This window comes from Rhamphochromis sp. 'chilingali' (genome assembly GCF_963969265.1).
Source record: "Rhamphochromis sp. 'chilingali' genome assembly, chromosome: 10".
In the NCBI taxonomy this organism is placed as follows: Eukaryota; Metazoa; Chordata; class Actinopteri; order Cichliformes; family Cichlidae; genus Rhamphochromis; species Rhamphochromis sp. 'chilingali'.
Window position 1 is genome coordinate 36,603,500 of NC_137937.1, and position 21,662 is coordinate 36,625,161.

At 42.3% G+C, this 21,662-nt stretch overlaps 2 protein-coding genes across 5 annotated transcripts in view; one reads left to right on the forward strand and one right to left on the reverse strand.

The window, feature by feature from the left end:
* The first annotated feature begins 3,409 nt into the window (after window positions 1-3,409).
* LOC308404653 (C-C motif chemokine 19-like) lies at window positions 3,410-6,466 on the forward strand. Its single transcript, XM_080894804.1, has 4 exons — window positions 3,410-3,559; window positions 4,481-4,604; window positions 4,711-4,825; window positions 6,051-6,466. The coding sequence occupies exons 1-4, from the start codon at window positions 3,496-3,498 to the stop codon at window positions 6,078-6,080; spliced, it is 333 nt and encodes a 110-aa protein (XP_080750930.1). The 5' UTR covers window positions 3,410-3,495; the 3' UTR covers window positions 6,081-6,466.
* A 7,935-nt stretch (window positions 6,467-14,401) lies between these two features.
* Window positions 14,402-21,662, reverse strand: part of rusc2 (RUN and SH3 domain containing 2) — a 40,587-nt gene continuing 33,326 nt past the window's right edge. For all 4 annotated transcript variants that reach the window (XM_080892943.1, XM_080892944.1, XM_080892946.1 and 1 more), the window contains 7 exons: window positions 21,058-21,134; window positions 19,946-20,120; window positions 19,139-19,244; window positions 17,633-17,679; window positions 16,477-17,548; window positions 16,073-16,243; window positions 14,402-15,954 (listed from right to left, as the gene is read on the reverse strand). In XM_080892943.1, the coding sequence (XP_080749069.1) occupies window positions 15,747-15,954; window positions 16,073-16,243; window positions 16,477-17,548; window positions 17,633-17,679; window positions 19,139-19,244; window positions 19,946-20,120; window positions 21,058-21,134 (1,856 nt within the window). In that variant the 3' untranslated portion in view covers window positions 14,402-15,746. The remainder of the gene's footprint in view (window positions 15,955-16,072; window positions 16,244-16,476; window positions 17,549-17,632; window positions 17,680-19,138; window positions 19,245-19,945; window positions 20,121-21,057; window positions 21,135-21,662) is intronic.

Here is a 21,662-nt window from a genome sequence, read left to right on the forward strand (position 1 = left end):
GTATTTGGGCCCCATTTATTCTGGACGTCTTGAGAACGCTCCATATGAAAGTGCAAAAGAGTGCGATTTCAGTGACATCTGCAGCACTTTATTTTCAGCCCATGGCTTGGATGTTTTTAATTCACACTGCAAAAAATGACATCAGCGTGGTATTAATCACTGTGAAAAAGTGGGCAAAGGTAAAAGGTGAAAGTTTTCTGAAATGAGTATGGATGACCTCTGGCCTTGTTTAACTCTAATCTTCATGCCTACCTGCATCAATAACCGTGCATAAACTATTCTCGTAAGCATGTCTTCAAAGACACATTGCAAAAGCTAAAACATGTCCTTTCTTGTTCATGCAGGACGCAGATTTATAATGAGAGACTTTTTCCAACACAGTCCTTTCACATGGATTACTTAATGGAATCCTGCCAGAGGCTATAATTCAGGCGTATCAACTGTTTAAAAACGTTCCTGTAAGTGCTTCAGCAGGGAAAGTCCAAACACTGCACTCGCCCAATAAGGCAAACTTCCACCCAGCAGGTTACAAGAAACTGAAACTCACTGGAATGACACGTGAGAATCAGTGTTTACTCCTGTTAATGCATTAAGACGGCGGTGCAAGCAACTTCTTATTTCCTTCAACAAGTTGTTCAAAAGTAAGAGGTCATCAGTCTGTCACAATTGTTCTAAGTTCCTCAATACTATAAGGGGGGAAGAGAAAGCTGCTCTTTACAGACACCACATTCAGCTGCAGCGGTATCTGTTTCACTGGAAGTACAGCTCTTCCATGGAGGTATCATTTACGCAGGAACAGATCAACGAGGAAGTTTACAACAAAGTGTTGTAATAATGGGAATCTTTATTCTTATCGCAGGTCCTGATTTGATTGTTTCTGGTCAGACAAGTCTACAGCTGAAAAGTCAAATAGACCCTGAGGGTACTTCACCTCAGGTTTGAAGAAAGCTGTGTTACAGGAGGCTAAAGCGCTCTCTGCTCAGAGCACTGTTTCTTATCTCAAAGTTGCTTGTTTTCTGTATTCCAGCTAAGCTATGCTGAAGGACATGCATGTTTATTTAAAATAACAAAAACCATCCATGCATCAGTTTCACACATATCAGCTCAGTTTGAGGCTACCAGTTAATCTAAACTCGTGTTTTTGGACTTTGGGAGGAAGCCAGATTAGCTTCACAGAAATGGGGAGAGCATGCAAACTCCACACAGAGATGCCCCAGATGGGATTTAAACCAAAGCCCTTCTTGCTGTAAGAATACAGAAATGTGCTCAGTGCCAACCTGACACTAAGTTTACTCTATTCCACAGTCACCAGTCAATCCACTGGAGCACCTTTGAGATGGAATTGGAGATTATCATCATGAACGTGCAGCAGACAAATCTGCAGTCACTGTGGGACGCTATGATGTCAAAGTGGAATAAATTCTCTGAATCCTGGAAGCCACGAATAATTAAACTGTCTGGTTAGATTAAACCACACTGAGGAAACCGTTGCTGTGAACTGGCACTAAAACAGATAGAACTGAATTAAAAGTCAGACAACATTTGAAAAAGAGACGTCCCAACAGCCCTCTTTTCATTTCTCTTCTGCTCAACATTGGTCTGCTCCCTTTACTGGGAAGGAACACTTCCATACATAATTCAAAAAATTATTGTTGCACAAAAATCCACAATTTCTCAGAGACAGTTGGGATTTTGGAAACATCATCAGGACATCAGTTTGTGCCACATTAATGTGAGGTGCTATAGCGTAAGTGCGACAGGCTGGTGACCTCTGGGAGGCCAAGAGGATGCACAAGTCTCCCTAACCAGAGGATTGATGTCCCAGTAGTTTTCATGTACAGGCAGTGCACTTTGGGAAACAAATGTGAAAATTTAAATTGAAGGTTACATAAGAAAATGTGCAAAGGATTTGGTTCCAGTCTGTAAACATGTTTTTAAATGCGTGAAGTTGGGCATTTTACAGCGAGGGTCTGTGGAGGTTGACTTCCTTTAGGAGCCAGCGTCCCATGATTACTGCAGCTTTTTGACGTCGGTGTTAGCTTTGTTTTACAGCACAGGAGTTGCCACTTTGGTCCTCTGCACATGTAGTGCTGTTTGTAGATGATGTGACATCAGTTAAATCGATAAGTTGAAATAGATCGTTAGTGAAACAGGCTCTCTACGCTCGTCTACACGAGGCATTTTATAGAGCATATTGCAGCCGTGTCAGTTTATTTTATTTGAAACAACTTTAATCGACTTTAAACTTTAAACACATTTTGACTTTATTCTCAAAATGAACAACAACGGTTCTATTTTTCAAATATAAATGTGGCCCTGGTACTCCTTCAGGCAGAATTATTATTTATTTTTTTAAAGTGCAACAAGCACGACTACATCTCATTCAACCAGATCTGCAAGTACAACCTCTGCCCTGCGATTGCTAGGAAACACCCCACAGACACCTGCTTCATGGTAGAACTGAACTCAGGACCTTCTTGCTGTGAGGCAGCAGTGCTAACCACTGTGCCACTATTCAGTTCTTGGTCCTTGCAGTGTCTGAGCTGCCATATCCATGAATTACTAACCATTTTTAGAACTTAATAGAAGTAAATTAAATGTCCTGCCTTATTTTTAAAGTTGAGCTTTTATTTCACTTGTGTCCACACCCTGTGCTTCATAGGTTTGCTTTAAGCTATGCCTTATCTAGTTGTACGTGAGCCCAAGTCCACTGGATTCAGCACACAGCGATACAAGTCAAATCCTTTAGTTGTTTCTAATCTATATGACCGAAGCATTTAACTGTACTATATTTGCTCTTGTTACTTTAATATCTCCATAGAAGCTGTTAAACAATATGGGAAATGTCAGTGGACACTGTGACTGAGAATACAGTCCAATGTGGTCCAGTGGGGCTCCCAAAAGCAGACTACAGCTATTTATTTATTTATTTTTTATCAATTTTTAAAGTCAGTGCAAGAGTCACATGTTTGTGTCTGCAGGGTTTCTCTCCTGTCACTCCAGCTGCCCCCCACAGTCCAAACACATGCACTGGTTCGGTAAACTAGTGGGTGTGACTGGCTGTTTGTCTTAGACTTCGACTTCTCCACCTGCGCAGACCTGAGTTGGATAAGTGGAAGAAAATGGACGGATGCTACAAACTCCTGGGGTTTGATCAAATGTGTGCTTAATGTTATGTCTGATTAATTTCATCTTGTTATCGTCAACAGACAGTGCCAAGAAACAGCTGTTAAAGCTAAATAAAAGAGGGGATTTTTCTTTGATTAAGAGGGAAGGGTTTAGGAGAAGTAGAAACAGGAAGAACAAAGTGGGATGATGAAAAGTGAAAGTTTGAACAGGCCGGTTGCATAGTGCACGGTTCCTATATAAGGAGTGCTGCAGCAGCAGTCCCCTCACTTCCTTTGCCACAGTAGTTGTTGAAGGGAAGAACAGGCTCTGCATCAGTGCATCTGTCTCCAGAGAAACCAAAAGGCAACTCTTCCTGCAAGACCAGACATGGCTCCAAGGGGTGATGGCAGACTCTTCCTCTCCATCCTTTTCATCGCTTGTTACTGCACAGGTGAGTTTCTCCCAGGCATCCTCCGGTGCCAAATCTTTTTATTTTCTATTCATGCATTTTCATCTCAGGCAGAAATATGAAATGAATCACTGCAAAAACATGTCTGTAGGCTTAAAGGGATGCAATGTATCTTTAAAAAATAATCACTTGAAATGACAAATAGAGAAAGCAGTAATCCTAAATATACATCTGTGGTTCTGTAGAATTTGAGTTTTACGTTTGCAGAGATTCCTGACAAATGCATCTCCAATTGTTTCTGCTAGATTTACAATTTATGAATCATTAAAGAGCTGAACAAAAGAGGACAGCAAAGTCTCGTGCAGGATGTAGAGATGAGGGTGACATCCAGTAAAAATATAGTAAAATGATGAGCAGAATATTAAGTAAATGTGAAAATTAACTATAAATATGCTGATAAGCATTGTTTATCAGTGCAATGGCAAAGGTGTGGCAGTGGCATTCCCCTCGCCTTGGTGCATTCTTTGTTGTAGGTGAAAGCTAAAGTTCAACTGTGGAAAATCCCTGTCCAGTGACAAAAGCGTGCCATGTCCCTGGGCGTGTTCGTCACTCTGGGGACTGCATCCTAATAACTACTAATAAGTTGCACGCATGTAGTGCTGAACAAACCTTTCCTGGAAATATGTTCTTTAAATATATAAAAGTAGTAATGATGAAAAATGATGCAACTAAAAAGAAAAATCTTAAAAACTATGAATGAAAAGAGGCAAATATACGAACCTGATATGTAACCTGACGCTTAAAAAACTATAACAGCTGTTTTCCTGTAAAACCTCACAGCTCAGCTGGACTGAACCTACGTCACCTTATCCTTCACAAACATGACCTCAGAGACAGAGCATGTGTTCGTGGTTTCGTTTTGGAGCGTCACCTTTTGCTGACACGGTCTTCTTTGTGTTTCAGTGACGCTGGCACAGGTGCCCGTTGACTGCTGCTTGAGTGTGGCAAAAAAACCTATCGGGAAAGGTCTCGTCGCAAACTACCACCATCAGGTCCAGGGACAAGGCTGCGCTATTGATGCCACAATGTAAGTTCTGATGAGGTGCAGTGGATTATGTATGTAAGGGATCAGGATATAGAGACATGCTGCTATCACAAGCTCATTTTGACCTGAGTGATTTGTGTTCTGGCAGATTTCTGTCCAGAGGTGGCCGGACAATGTGCGCCCCCGTTAATGAAAAGTGGGTGGAAGGTCTGAAACGCCACGTGGATCAGCTGAGGAAATTCTGCAAGAAACAAAACTACACGGTACGTTCACTCTACTCTGCTTCTCAGCAAGATAAACTCTTTAGATGTTTTTAAACGAGATGGTGACCCTACTTAAGCGAAATACACTTGATTTGAAGGAATAGTGCCGCTTTTTAGGAATGTAAGCTGCAGTTTTAAGAAGACTGCTTATGTGCGCTGAACAGGTACTCCCAGAAAATCATCACATCAGTCCCACTGTGTGAAACTTATCTTCAGGCAAAGTTAAAACCAAGCAGTGAATTTAAAAGTCCAAAGGTCCAAATTTTAAATCAAATCAAAGTCTTTTTAATATTAAAACACCAGAACTTACACCCACCACCTCCTAACATGGACTTTCTACATCAGTAAGATGTTAGTTTAATCTCCTGCTTCATCTCCAATTCGTCTCCTTTTGCTTTCTTGGGTTAATGTTTTGTCTGTGACGAGCTTCTGGATATTTTTGGGGGGATGGTGCCTGAAACATCTGGATTTCAATTGTTTTTACATCACTGAACAGAGGTCACTTTAGGCCTGAAGGTTTAGACACTGAGGTTAGAAGTCAGGCCAAGATGAGTGTTATGGATAAAAAATAACCCTTAAACAGATGTTTATTATTTAAAATTGACACCAGTGCACATTTCACATGCACTTATTCTTATTTTACAATATAACATTTACTAAGCAATACAATAAATAAATAATAAATAATAACATGTCTTCAAATAAAAACACCAGAAAAAGCTGCAACGTATTAAATAGTGAGATTTAGAAATGTTAGATCATATATATTTGGACTTTATGCTGTCGTGGCATCATCAGTTAAACTCCTCACAGACTTTAACCAAAGCAGCCACATGTTTCAAGCCTCATTTAATTTCAAGTGTTTTGAGGCCAATGAACTGTTAAACCGCTAATCCTGATACTGGTCATGTGGTGGTGCTCACCTCTCACCTTCAGCTGTTTGCTAGGTGCACATTGTTACCCTCTGTGTTGCTTTTGTGATAGATAGTTGGTTATTTTTAGAACACTCTCTTTTATTCCTCGCTAGTGACCCGTACGTTTTTATCTTAGAAAGCACAAGTCGAGACACAAGCTGCAATCACTTAATCGCTGTTCTTGCACTCGACTGGATTACACAAGAGTCCCCTGTTACTGTGTCATTAGGCACCATGCTTGACAAAACAGGAAGTTAAAGCCGTGGTGAAAATAATGACCTTGGGGTTTCTGAACATTTGTATTCCTACAGGGCAAACGCTGCACTGGAGTGAAACCCTAGTGAATCAAACGTTGACCCTTCAGCCAGAGCAGTGGTTCCAAGTCAGCGAGGAGAAAGATGGGATCGACCACAACATGAATAAATTAAGAATTTAAGCTTAATATGAAAATGATCAGCTATTTTTCTGCCTACTAAAACAATATCTTGCCTTTTTTATGTAACTATCAATTTTATGAAAGACAAAATATTTTGAAGGACGTTATGTTTTGTATTCTGTGTGTTTTGTTTTAGAAGTAAAGGGTCTGTGATATCGGTACATGAAAAAACTGAAAATGTGATTGTTTGTTTAGTGTCTGGTTCGCTAAGCAACTTAAAACTCAGGAACAAGCAGTTTGTTGGTCATATGGATTTATGTGAGTGTTGATATTATCAAAATAAAGCTTCCCCCCCAAAAAATCCAAATCGTGCCTGTGTTCTTTGTCGATGATGCTCTACTCTCTGTTAAGACTGAAAATGAGTAAATGACCTTCACTACAATGCTATAATTCATCTTAATGTAGGTATATATTCAGACCCTGGCTTATTTAGCTTTACAATAGGGGCTGAACCCATGTTCATAGATGTGTTCATAGACATCTGTGTGGAAAATATTTGCCCCTTCTTTATTTCTTTGCATATTTGTCATATTAACATGTTTCAGATCATCAAAGAAATGCTATTTTTGCACTAAAGTGTTTGGATGACTGAGAATGACTCTTTCACATCTCTGTGGAGAACTTTTGGCCGATATTATTGAGAAATTTCCACACTGGAGAGTTTTCTAGCATGGCCAGCCTACTGACAGTCACACCAAACCATCTGAATATGATCTCATTGTTGAATCATGAACACTGACCTTAACTTTGACAAGTGGGATCTGCAGTCCTCACTCTGCCTTCTGGATGAGTTGTTGATGCACTCCTGTGGATGGTGGCTCTCAGCACCTTAGAAATGGCTTTGTAACTTTTCCGGACTCATAAATGTGACTTTATTTCTCAGCTCTTCCTTTAGATTGTGATGTGATGCTTTTTGAGATCTTTAAGCCTGCTTCAGTTTCTCAGGCTCTACTCCAGCGATTTCTTGGTTCAGCAGGTCTGGCAGTAATCAGGCCGGGGTGTGGCTGGTGAAATTAAACTGGGTCACAGTTAATTCCTGATCTGGGGCAATTATTTTTCCCACACGGGGTCAGCTAAGTTTGGATAGATTTTCCTTTGATAAATTAAATAATGTTTTTAAAATATGCATTTTGTATTTACTCTGGTTAGCTGAATATCAAAGTTAGTTTTGATATTTTTTTACAGGACTGTAATTAGTGCTTTGAACATCTTCACAGTTTCTTTAGATGACTCATATAATGAATCATAACTGCTTTGAAAATATGATAAAAGTGCTTAAAAGCGCTTGGTTGGTTTAACCAGCCATCATTTAGCTGTGGGAAGGTTGGAACCCATCCCTGTTCTCATAAGGTGGTAGGTGTGGCACATCCTGGACAACGATGCACTCTCACATTCACACCTATGGTCAGTTTAGAGTTTCCAGTAAACCCAGCATGTAGAAGACAGAGTTCTGAGAGCTTAAACTGTTTTGCATGAAAACTGTATGAATATCCACGAATAAATCAAAATGACTGCAGGTCAGAACACACGAAAACACACACACACTCGTTTTTATATCTTAGTGAGGACATCTAATTGACATAATGATTTCCATACTTGAACCCTAACCATCGAAAACGAATGCCTAACCCTAACCCTCAGCCTAACCCCAACCATAACCTAACTGTACACCAAAACCACATTTTGAGCCTCAAAAATGGCTTCAAACTCGCTGGGACCAGGATGTTGGTCCCCACAAGTATAGTAACATGCCAACTTTCTGTCCTCACAAAGATGTCTAAACATGTGTACACACACACACACACACACACCATAGTTTGATGACCAGTCTTTACTCACCCCTTGCCTTTTGATTCCAGTTCTAGGTATGGTGCACTTTGCACTTCACAGTACCAGTGCGTTACTGCGGAGCCCTCTGTTTGACCCCTCTCCTGCAGCTGGGCCACAACCACAGCCTGCCACCACAGGTCCCAGGCTAAAGTGGCCTATTTCAGATATGAAAGTTACTCGTTGGTCTCTCTGGGTATTTGGATCCTGCATAACTGTGTATGTGCAGGTTTGTCTTTCCAAAACACTGATGGTGTCACACAGGCCTGAAACCCTGGTTAAGAGGCAGATAGCATTCCAAGTGTTGAAATGCTAAACTGATAATTACATGGTTATATGTCAGTTTAGGATTTGGTTTAGTGAATGTGGTGAACATCAAACGTTGGCATAGACAGCTCTGTGGACTGCTGTGTTCTGTGCAAAACCTCAGACTCTTGTTTAAAGACATTATGGCTCCATTACCAGGAATCTTCATTGAACCCAATAACTGGCTAATTCCAAGAGACCTTCACATTTTCAACCACTGCATCACCACAATGATCAGAGAACTTTCATATAATCTTTGATTTACTCACAGTTTCAGTGGCTACATGAGTTGGTTTTTTTTGTTTGTTTTTTAAGGCCACTTTCCTAAGATGTCAGGATTTACAGGAACTACTTTGGCCTCACTGTTTTCACAGTTACGCAGACGTCCGAAACTCCAGCAACTCAATTTTATTTGTGTAAAAGCAAAGAAAACAAAGCTGCAAACGTCCATTTTGCAGCTGCTTATTCAGCTGAGTCAGCTTTTGTTGTGAGCTTGCACAACTTCCCTTTCACAGTAACATAAAACCCCCACAAAGTGAGACCATGAGGCATTATTTGGGTTTTATGTAATAGACGGTCTGTGAGGTAACTTTAGAAAACGAGAATTTACACGCTGGTAAATTTGGAGTGAAATTTCAAGGAAGTGTCAGTGAGACGTTTAATAATTTACTTATCTGGATAAAGTTTAATCTGGTGTGTGAGAAGGCCTTTGTTATCCTCCACCACACATTCAGGAAATATAGAGCATTAGATTTCACACTAGGCTGTCCTCTACGGATTGATTATGATGATGTGGGAACAACACCAACACGAGGATATCAGATCATCCGTCATCTACAGTCAATGCGCCAACATTTCTCTTACAACTCCTTCATTTATTTCCCAACAGATCCTTGTGCCATGACTGTCATTATAGTGCAAAGACACTCCCAAGAAGGAAAATCCCTCTCTTCTTTCATTACATTAGGTATAGGCGTGTAGCCACATATATCACAATGGCTCAGGCTGCTCTGAGTTAGGACATACCTATATGCAAAAGAATAAATAAATGGAGAAGAAGAAATGGAAGCGCGGTCATTTTTCTGAGGAAAAGGCATCTTTTCAGGGGAATCTAATCTACGTCTTTGCGGTTAAACCATTAAAGAGGAACTGTGACACAAATAAGAGGCACTCACCGTGTGTCAGCACACAGCAGTCAGTGTGTCTGCAAGAGTGGCTCACAGAAATATTAATAGCACAAAGAAGTGATTCTTGCAAAATACACAAATTGGCAATATCTGATCACAAATGTGAGTAATGTGTCCAGGGCAAGCTGCCTGACCGTGAGCTGATTTCAGTTGATTTGCAGTTTCAGCTGAGCCGTTATTAGCCTGAAAAACTTGCACCAATATTAACAAAAACATTTCCAGGAAAAAAAAGCTGTGCATTTAAATGTAAGCAGACACGACACGTTGTGCACTGATGCATGTACTTCTAACTTTGCATTTGAGCGCTGGAAATGTGTTTAACTTCTGTCTTTGTGAGTTATTTCAGGTTTTGAGACCGGACCCTTGACTGGAACTTTTCAGTATTGTGATAAGAAATACAGTTAGGTCCATAAGTATTTGGACAGAGACAGAGATGCTGGGTTTCCTGCTTTTTATTGTGATACCACAACTTTACTGCAGCAGCTTCCAGTTGCTGTTTGTTGTGGGCCTTTCTGTCTGAAGTTTAGTGTTTAACAAGTAAAATGCATGCTCATGATCAGGTGACTTGTCCATTTAAGAATATTCCACTTCTTCGCTTTGATAAACTCCTGTATGTTTGGATGGTCATTGTCCATCTGGATTAGAAAAACCACCCAATCAATTTGACTGCATTTAGCTGGATTTGCGCAGAGAGTAAGCCTCTGAACACCTCAGAGTTCATTCAGCTGCTTTTGTCCTGTGTCACATCATCAATGTGGATTGCTTTGGATCATGAGCTGTTCCACGCATCACTCTGGTAGAAGTAAATCTCTTTAACATCTGTCCAAAGAATGTTTTTCCACAACTTTGCTGGCTTTTTTAGCTCTTTTTTCAGCAAAGTCCAGTCTAGCATTGCTATTCTTGAAGCTTATGAGTGGCTTAACCTTGCAGTGAGCCCTCTGTACCCTTTACTTTCATGCCATCTTCTCTTTAGGTGTAGTTGGATATCAGTACGCTGACCTCCTGGAGAGTGTTATTCACTCGGTTGGCTGTTGTAAAGGGTTTGTCTTCACCATGGAAATGATTCTGTGCTCATGCACCACTGTTATTTTCTTGGATGTTCAAGTCTCCTTGCATTGCTGAGTTCACCAGTGCCGTCTTCCTTTCTCAGGATGTACCATTTTACCACTCCCAATATTGTAGCAATTTCTGGGCTGTTTTTAATCTATTTTCACAGCTTGGGACGGCTTGTTTCAACACATGTTGTCAGTTCACAGCAAAATCTGCCAAAGCAAGCACCACACCTCAAATCAACTCCAGGCCTTTTATTTATTTAACTGATAATGACATAGCGAAGGAATCGCCCACACCTGCACATGAAATAGCCTTTGAGTCAATTGTCCAATGACTTCTGTTCCCTTTCAAAAGAGGGTGGTGCACACTAAGGAGCCGATGCTCCTAAACCCTTCATCCAGTCCGAGTGTGGATACCCTCGAATGAAACCTGAGAGTCTACACATTATGTCCATGTCCATTATAGAACTATAATTGGAACATGGTTCAGTAAAAAGGTAAAAGAACTGTAGCTCTTCAGAGGATATTAGAAACGCCTGGTATCAGTTTGGGAGAGTCGTGATCTTACTGCTCTATAACTGCACAGATGTATGACCGAGGGCACTTGAGGATTTGTTTCTAGCTAATTAAAGCATGTGGTCATTCATATCATATACAACATGTGTAGCTTTTGTAGCATTACAGAGTCTGTAAAATGTTGCACATATTAATATAATTTTTACTTTGTCAGGTCAAACATTTGAAAGACAGCAGCACTGATAAACAGAATATTCTCATCAGTGACTGTGGAAAATACCCACCTGTGTGCTGGAGCTGAACTCAGAGCTCAGTGCATATCTGTGACGCTCTTCCACAACAAACTGGGGAAAGATTCATTTTGCAGAGTGACATTTTATATCACCAGGGGTTATATGTTATCGACTATTTAGTGTATGTTGAAGTCTAACATGCTCTGTGCTTTGAAACCAGGTGAATCATCAGATTAAGTTACACATGATGATGCACGGCTTTCACTAGCATATCTGTCAGCACCGCTGGCAAACCTCCCTGATGGCAGACAGATGCTCAGCTCTTAGCTGGTGTTAAATTACCCACCCTGGCTTTGATGAGCTGTTGACTGACATCACTGTAAGCTTTACCTCTTCAACCAAGAGCTGTCCTTAATTGCCCCAATATAAATGTCTCCTAAGTATACAGGTATTTAACCCCCCGCAATCCTAAACACATTAAGTGTTATATACACTGAATTATCAGTGTTGTTGCTGTTTGAGGATATATGACACTACCCTTCAATGAAATCTTAATTTTATGTCAATTTTTTTTTCCTCATTTCCTTGTTTCAAATGTTGTTTCTACATTTTATGCAAAATTGTTTTGCAAATTAACACTTCTGAAGTATGTTTTGCTTCAAAGACTTTAGAATAATATTAAATCCACTCATGGATCAGGCTGGTTCAATGAGCTTTAGCAGTACGGTTAGATTAAACAGGTATATTCTTAACTACAACCAAAGTTCAACTTGTGTAGCTTGACATCAGTACAGAAGGGCATGTGTGGAGACACAGCTCCTTAAAGAGAGGACAACTTATAGAAGTAGAAAAATGATTTGATATGTTTGCCTCTCAAATACATCTTCAGTGTGCAGCACATTAGTTCATGCACAGGTGGCTCAGACAAAAAGACAATATCGCCCTCTGGTGGCAACATGTGCTACACGTGGAATGATAATAATATTGAGGGCGTAATGGGAAGGATTTCTTTTTTAAATCTACTTCAGATCTGCAGACAATTAACCTGTGTAACTGGAACACCACTGGAACTGGAAAACTCAACTGGTGTTTAATGAGACAGAATAATAATAATAATAATAATAAAAAAAACAGACTTGTGTTTTATATATAATCATGGAGAAATTCACAGAGCTCTGTGCAGACTCGTAAAAACAAAACAAAAAAACCAAAACATCCACCACACAAGAAAACACTACAGAAGATGATTCAGTCTGTTGTGTGACTTCACGAGTCTCTCGCAGCATTGTGGAGGAATTCATCGCTACAGTTCATTCAGGTTTGTGGACATTTGTTTATGCACAGTATTAAATAAGGTTGAGGTCTGAACTGTGATCGGACCCATGCAGCACCTTGATTCTTTTCTTTTTCACCCATTCTGTTGTAGATTTGCTGCTGTGTTTGGGATCATTGAGAATTTATGGACAATTTCATGTCAATAGCACCTTTAGAAATAGATTTACTTGGAAATTTGGTGATGTGTTCAATGCTTATTTTACCTGCTGTAAAATGCCCAAACATCTGCTTTTACACAGGTGCTTAAACTTACTGATTCCTAGTTTATCAAGTAGGCTTGATTAGCAGTACCTGGCTGTTACTTACGTCCTATGGAAGCGGTAAAGCTGTATTTAGTTTGCATGGAGTCCTGTGAAAACTTAACCACTCATAAATCATAAGCAGCTGAACGCGTTGGCATAGCATTAAAGCAGAAAGCACAACTTGCACCCTCAGTAGTAATAATAATAATAATACAACTGCCTGACACATCTCTGGTTGCAGCCACTTAGTTTTATGCTTTTCCAGTAAAATTTAAGATGGGAACACTTACTCAGCATGCCCATCACTGGGGCAGCGCAGAGCCTCACTGATAAATGAAGCAGGTATTTAATAAGCACGCAGTGAACCGAGTCGTAAGCTGGATGCTGCCCATAAATCCAGAGTGTTCTCGGGTAGAAAAATCCCTTCAAAGGTGACGTGTGAGGGGGAAAAAGACACTGGAGCCACACGAGTTTGTGATCACATGAGCACTTTGTTATTTAACATCCATAGTAGTTTGATAATGTCATACGTACACATCATATAGTCTGGACACAGAGAGAAGAGCAGTGTCACTGATGCTGAAGGTATTTACAGGCAGCCGGGAGAGAGAATGCAGGGAGAAAACAGACGAGAGAAACAAAGATCACTCCTTTCTTTCCTTCTCTCTTATGTCACTCCTACAAGTATTTTAATGCACAACATCCCAGATAATTAAATGCTTAATTCTAAAAAGAAGTCTCTCTTTGCCTCTGGCCCCCTGGGCCTCCCTCGCCCGTCTCTGTTTTAATTACTGTGTGTTTATTTCTGTCGGTCCCCGGTGAGCTCTGAGCAGGATGGCAACGAACAGCAAACCTTCCTCCAACGTGACGGGCAACTTACAGTCAGCAGGTTGGTTAGCAGTGAGACTAAAGCTTATGCTCGCTTTCTGTAGTCAACATAAAATGCACTGAGAAACCTTTAATAACATTTGTACGTACAGCTCTACAGCAGAAATTAATTCAGGAGGGTTTTAAATATATTTACATTTGGATGAAATGTTAATCATCTCGCTGAAATTAGATGTTAAAAGTCTTACATAAAAATAAAAACTATACAGCAACGGAAAACTGAAATGGTGAAATTATATCCTATGTGAGATTTTCAAAAAATACACAAGCATTCATTTATTTAATATATGTACATTAATTTGACCTGTTTATAATTTTCCAGACTGGCCTTCTGTATACGTTTAAAGTATACAGTCGGAATTTTAGTTCTCCATCAACTCATTTTGAGCCTAAGGCCACATTTTGCACCTGAACAGGACCCCCCCAGAGCCTCCATCACAAACAATGTGTCGGGGTTTCCCTTTAAACATCAAAAATATCACCACAGATCTCCTTTTCTTTCACGTGAACGTGTGCAGACATAAATCTGGAGGACGCGTCGCATTAGACGCGTCAGAGCATGTACAAAATACACCATCAGGACAAATAGCTGGACAGGTGCCCCCCCCACCTGCACTCTTTAATGCACAAGTGTAGAACTCCAGGCCTCGAGGGCCTGCAGGTCTTAGATGTGTCCTTGATCCAACACAGCTGATTTAAATGGCTCCAGAGGCCTGGTAATGAACTCGACTTGACCCAGGGTGAGATCTAAACCCTGCAGGACACCGGCCCTCGAGGCCTGGAGTTCGACACTTGTGCTTTAAGGCATGAATGAGATCTTTGCACTTTGAACCGGAATAAACTTCCATGCTGGAGTAAATCCCATCATCCCCTTTTCCAAAGACACCTGCACAGCTATGCTTTGCTTTCATTTGACATCCATGTTTTCTGTAAGCATCCATTTAGGTGCTTCCCTCAACTTATTAAATAAATAGAATTTATCAGACGTTTAAGTCACTAATGCATTTACAGTATGTACCAATAAATCGGGCCGTGTTACCACCAGCTCAGTCCTGCCATCCTCACAGGTTGTCAAGTCTTCTTAGATGTGAGGAGAGGGGGAAATAGGACGGTAAGGAAAAGCAAAAGATTTCGAGAGATTTCATGCAAGTCGTCGGTGTCAACCATGGTTTTATCCCAGCTGTGAGGAAAGGAGGATTACTTTGACTGTCTATCCATCCATCCAACAGTCACGCTTAAACGAAGGCAGATCAAACAAAACGGAGGATAAAAAGAAAAAGCTGATTCTCCTTCTGCTCTCTTTTCACTTTGAATGTCTGAACAGCTGCTGTCACGAGCTCGTGTGCAGATCTCCACCGTCTCATTAGAATAATAAAAATATGCTGAATCACAGAACATTTATCCAAAAGCTCTTACATTCATATCAATCTTACCAAAAAGCAAAGACTCACTCGTTTCTACACGAATGCAAAGATCATATTAGCACTAAGTTTACAAGAGGACGTCAAACTAACCTGCGCCGGCACCGAGGGCGATCGTTTGAGCGGCGAGTTCAACGTGTGGCACAGCTGTACAGCACAGTGCAGCCAGGTGTGGAGCACGAGAGATCTGCCTATTTTTTTGAAATTAGAGCTGGATGATAAATAGACTGGACCTGCACATTGCTAAGCTAGAAGGAGAGGCAGAGAAAGAAGCGCTTGAGAGTCTTTGGGTTTGTTTGTGATCTTTGTGGGGTGCTTTTTTGTTTTTTGGATGTATGCATGCATACGTGTCTGGGTGTACCCTTGAAGCAGATGTCTGTTTGTGGTTGAGCCTGCATGCTTGCCCTCGCAGTCATGTCTGCATCCTCTCCAGCTTTACTACAATGATTTGTCTTTTTTTCCCTTTAAATTACAGATGAAAACGGGTTTTTGTGTTCGGTCCGTGTGCGGGAGGGATACCCTCCATGTCTGTTTGGCTTCACCTTTCGGACAGTTTTCTCTTGCTCAGCATTGCCCGAAACCAGGGGCATCCTGGCTGTCCTCCATGCTGTTGAGGGTGACGTAGACAATTGGAACCAAGCCCCGGGTGGAGCCCAGGGAACAGAGCAGCCAATCGGGGTCAGCCTTGCTCAGAACGCGCAGGATGTCGCCCTTGTTGAAGCTCAGCTGTCCGGGCTCGGTGGCGATGTGGTGGCACAGTGCTCGTACTTCGCTGAGAAATCAACACGGAGGCAGAAGGTGAGGATGAGTGATCGAAAAGTATTTGGAAACATTTTTTGAGGGAGGAATGCTTGGCATCACTTCCAAGTAACACTACAGGCGGTTCCTACCAGCTGGACTGTAGTTTGGCCTCAGCTGGGTACGTCGACGCTGGTGGAGCTGTACTTTGGGTGCGAGTTGGTGTGGCAGGAAGCTCCGCCTTTTTTCCGGGGCCTGCTCCAATGGTCAAAGCTACAAGGTCGAGAACAGACCGATCCAAGCCGAGCCAGCCAGATGGAGGTCTAAGAAACACAAACACAACGTGAAAACAAAAGGCCGATGTTAGTCCAGGTCAGTCTTTCGTCATTTGCGGCACGACATCAACGGCATCCAGTGAAGCAAAAATATATATAAACCCACTAAATTTGTAAAGAACTGGAAAATGTTCCTCAGGAAGAAGGTGATCGTTCTGTTCGTTTCAGATTAAGATATACAAATGATATTTTGGTGGTTTCAGTCATGAACATTTTCTCACCTGGTCTTTTGGGTTTTTGGCTTCTGTTCACCTCCTTCTGCTTTCGAGGGAGAACCGACACTAGAGCCAAAGAGCCTGCTCCAGCGCAGACTCTGTCCCTGTGAGGGGCTCTCATCCTGGGCTCCGCCGTGGCTCCCAGTCACCGTGACCTCCAGAGGGTTGGTGTGATTCTCCTGGTTGAGGACAGACTCTGGGGGGCTACCCATCCACGAAGGCCGCCCCCTGGATCCAGATGAGTCCCCGCTCAAGCTACTGCTGCTGCTCTTCCTGCCCTCACCTTCCTGAGAGGCCTCCGCTCCCTCCACCACTCCCTCTCTTGTGGGTGGGATTTGGCCCTGTCGTCTCTCCGATGACTTCTTCCTCTTCTCGGTCTTAACAAACTTTGTCCCCTCTGTGGATTGGTCGATGTAGACCTGGGAGGACTGCATGAGCTGGTACCACCAGCCGGCCTGCCTGTCTTGCCGCTGACGCCCTTCATCTGCAGGAAATCTGTCTTTTTCCTTCCTCTTGTCCTTCTTCTTTTTATCTTCATATTCTCCATGGCTCTCCTGTCCTACACCTTTCACCCTCTGCCCTTGGACCCCCCTCTCCTTCCATAAATGTGCAAACCCTACTTCCTTCACTGTCCCTCTGCAATCAGGCCCAGCTGTCATGCTCTGAGCTGTAACGCTCTCTTTCCTCAGCATCGATTTCCCCGCTGCTGCCTCTCTTCTCGATCCAACTCCCTCCATCCTTGGCCATGTTCCCTCTCGCCTGAGCCCCGCCTTCTCTTTCTTCACCTCTGCGCTTGAGTCTTTGACCATTTCACTGACAGTGTTGCTCCACCCCCTCATGAGCTGGAAGGTGGAGCACTTCGACTGGTCGACGCTCTGGCCTGCAGAGCAGAGCTGCTCTTTGCGACGAAGCTGCTCTTGTCCCTTTTGGAGGAGATGTGGTTCAAACAGCAGGTCCAGGTCAAAGGGGAGCAGTGAGAGAGGCTGCAGCAGGAGGAGGAGCTCCTCAAAGAGGGGCTGACACGGCCCCTGTGACAGGGGAAGGAAACCCCAAGGGCTGTAGTATGCGGCAATAATATCTGAATAAAAGATAAGAGAGGTAAGGAGGCGTCACAACAAGATGCACAAGAAGAAATCCGTCGTTTCAGTCACTATGGTCTTACCTTCATGCGTGTAGAGGTGATTGAACCAGAATTCCAAAGATTTCAGACTAAAACAGACAAACAGTCACTTATTTAAAACCTGCAGCAGAGTAAAAGTCTCCTGCAGAAGACATTTAAACAGTCATCACACCCAAAACTGAGTCTTTTAATCAGCTCTGACATGGTTTTAAAGGGGACCCGTCATGCTCTTTGTTATTCTCTGCTACTGATGATAATGGGGTCAGTGTATGGAAGTCATTCTTTAGCTCCCGAGTGATTTAGACGCTCAGTGTCATGGTTCTGGGTCCTTTTGACCAGTGTTTTGAGTTTTCTTGTGTTTTGGTGTCTTTTGTATTAGAATTAGTTTACCGCGTCCCTCTGTGTGTGTCTTTGTTTTTGTGTGTTTGTGTGAGCCCTTGTGTCTTGTTTCCCTCTTCTGTTCCCATGTTACCCTCCTTGTGTGTCGTTCCACGCTCCCCCCATCTATTTTTCCCAGGCCGTCATGTCTCTCCTCTCGCTCTGTCTCGTCTCCGTTAACTGTTTCTGCGTCCCCCTCGTTATCTCCTCCTGTTATCTACAGAATCCATTTTGTTTCCCTAAGTGTGCTTTCCTCTCAGTTCCCGTGTCATGTTGGGAGTTAGGAAACACTAAGACGCAGACTGTTTTATTTTGACAGTCTTGGTGTACTTAAGCCTTCTGTTTCTGTCTGTCCAGCGTCGTGATCTGTCTCGTTCCCTGCCGAGTGTTCTGCCTTCCCACCTGTTTAGTTTCATGCGTATTCCCAGTTTAGTTAGTTTTTGTATTTCTGGTGTTCAGCAATGAAGCTGCCTTCTGAGTTTATTCTTGCCTTTGTGAGTCTGCATTTTGGTCCATTTCCGCCTTCACACGGCCAGCTTTGAACTCAACTCTTGCCTTTGTACTTTCATGTCCAACACACAGTTCATATATCCCAGAAGCCCCGCCCACCCACTGTTCAAACCTGTTCAAAGCCTATTAGAGGAAATCTGGGAGGTTGCCCCTGACGATGAAGGCCAGCATTAGGTAAACTGAAGTGTGAAGTATTCAACGTTACTTTACGTACCTCAAGAATAATAATTTAGTGCTGATTAGGCAAGCACTGACCAACAGGGGGCACTAATGTGCCAAGATATGCAGGAATGTACCAGAAAGAAATGGAACAAGAAGTCATGAATGCAAACAACGTGGGGTTTAAAATACTCAGAACGAGTTTTCAATAGTTTCTAATCTGTTTGACTTCAAGAATTCACAGATTGTGTTTTTCTTAACTGACTGAGACTTTCATCCATCACCTCTGTTATCGGACATAAACAGTAACGCTTTTAAATGCAATGCACTTCAGCACACCATGATGACCTCGAGAATAAACCTAAAGTAGAAACGTCACTATTTTGCAGTCACTAAGACCCAAAAACACAGAAGCTGTTGTCGTGTCAGAGCGAATCAGAGTGAGCTCGAGGCTCCGAGTGTAAACTGAGAATGAAAACAGCAGTAAATGAAACGACTCACTTGAGCAGGCCGAAGATGAAAGCATTCAGTCTCATGCTGTGGCTCGTGAGCTCCGAGTACTGGCTCACCTTTGAGAGCAGGCTGTGGAGAACACGTGTGGACGGGCCTGAAAGGACACACGTTTCAGAAAACACATGTTAAGCTTAAACAACATCTGCAAAAGAATGAATGTAGCTGTTTGTGAATGCACCCCAAATAGAGAGGAAAGTACAACGAGTAAGCATTTTGGGACCCTGGTTAGAAGGTGAAGTTTGACATGGAGGTAAGGAGCTCATTTCTTTGTGCCCTGCTGCTCTGCAGTCACCTGAATCCTGCTCATGTCAGCGCTGCCAAAGGTCAAAGTTTCGTTTTGTTACAAACACAATCTATGCCTCCTATTAGTCATTTTTATTTTTTATCATATTTGTTTTTATTTATCTGCTTTGCAGTTCATATTTTATTTGTTCATGATTTTTAATCTTCTAATGTTTCATTTATCTTTCTAAATGTTTTACTGCTTGTTGTTTCCTTTCTAGTCTTGTGAAGCACTTTGTAGTTTTATTTTGAAAGGTGCCATTCTACTCTATTACTTCACTTCATCCTTCTGCACCATAGTTGTCTGCTCCGACACTGATGGTGAAAATCTTGCAGTTTAGTTCAACATGTCACTGCTTCATCACCTCTTAGAATTAGTCAGGCCTTTGTCAGCGCAGGGTCAGCATTACAGTGAGCGAGTCACTGCGGTGGATCAATACTAATGCCAACTTCCCGCAAAATCAACTTTAATTGTTAAGTATCGGTATGTCCCCTCCACCCCAGCTCTCTCACCCAGCTGTGTGGACGCCTCCACGAGGCTCCAGGGCTGACAGCGGCGCTGTCCAATGATCAGGTCCAGCACGTAGGCCTTCAGACCGTCCTGCAGCACGTCACGTAGAGCCGGACACAGATACTTCAGGATGAGGTGACCCACGTTGGGACTCACCCAGCTGTTCCCGAGCTTTGCCTGGCGGGTTGTAGAGAAGTACAGTCACAGACTCAGAGATACGAGCTTAACGCTACGACAAAACTGACATGTTATAGCGGGAACATAGAGACAGGGAGACTAGACATGAGACGTGGGAACAGGAAAGGTACAGAGAAAACATGGGGACAGAACAGGGACTGTCAAAATAAAACAGGAAGCACATGACAGGTACAGAGACACGGACTTGATACTGAACAGAGGGAACATGGAGTGAGTGACATGAGAAATGACTGACTGGAGAACATAATAAACACAAGGACAGAACTAAACATACACCAAACATGAGGGGCACAGGAACCAAAACCTAAAAACTAGGAATCACAAACTGGACAGCAAGAAACACAGAACAGAAACACTGGGTCACCGACCCCGGACCGTGACACTGTGGTCCACCTCACCAACTGATAAACTCACATGTATTTGCCAGAAATTATATTATAATATTACCACTGTAACAATAAACGATAGATGTTTGTGTCATTGATGCTCTGAGACAAGATTACCCGACCGTGGGTGACAGTCTGACAGAACGCTCTGTCCCCCTGACACTGAATCTAAAGCTACTGAACCAAGCGCTGCTTTAGATGCAGCGTGTGTTTATTCTGTATTTGTCCCATATACAAATACAGAATAAAAATACAAATAAATATTACATAACATTTGCTACAAGTACACAAACAGCTTGCTCACTCTCACCAAGCAGTCAGGTGGCGCCATCTGATGGTGAAGCTGGTGTAATTCACCACAAAACACACATTTTGGTTCTTTTGCGCTTCATTGCAGTTGTGATGTGTTTGTGCAAATTCTATACGTATAACTTTGATCAGCCAGTAGAACCAGCGTGTGAGTTCATATTCACAAATGAGCAGTTCGTGCCATCGTGTGTGGCTGCCTCACCTGTGAACCCCAGGCTTACCTTAACATCGGGGTCTCTGCTGGTGCCGAAGTGAGCCACGATCAGATCCACTGCAGTGTTCACGGCTTTCACCAGAGCTGACGAGACAAACCGAGCAAAGCGTCTGTAAGTCCATCTTTTTATTTCTGTGTTACTGTGGCAACAGTCACATGGCAGTCATCTGTGTGCTATTTTACAAAACCCCTGCAGGAAGGTGAGGTACCAATATAATAATGAGTCTGAGCTCCAAATCTGCACTGTTAGATTTGCTACAGCAGTAAAGTTGTCTTCTAGGGATTTGACTCACATCAGTCTGAAAACAAGACAAACGTTGAAAGATATGAGTCACAAAACGCTGACAAAGAGTGCAATTCAGCTCCTACTGAGCAAAAAGCTTTTTAGCTTCACTTTGAAGGTAAAGCAAATCTTTGTGTCCTGGTTCATCTGTGAAATTGATTTTTATGAAAGTAAGGTGAAAGGGCTTAATCAGTCTGCTCAGCACTCATGTCGCTGCTCTCTACAGCTGTGTAAACCTGCATTATCTGGTAGGAGGATGATCTCCTCTCTCACTGCTGTGGCCTCGGATAACTCTGTGAGATCCACTTCATTTAGGGTGATTTGATTTT

Coding starts and splice junctions, on each gene's coding strand:
- LOC308404653 (XM_080894804.1), top strand. CDS start 3,496: ATGGCTCCAAGGGGTGATGGCAGACTCTTCCTCTCCATCCTTTTCATC. Junction 3,560..4,480: donor CATCGCTTGTTACTGCACAG/GTGAGTTTCTCC, acceptor TTTGTGTTTCAG/TGACGCTGGCACAGGTGCCC. Junction 4,826..6,050: donor GCAAGAAACAAAACTACACG/GTACGTTCACTC, acceptor GTATTCCTACAG/GGCAAACGCTGCACTGGAGT.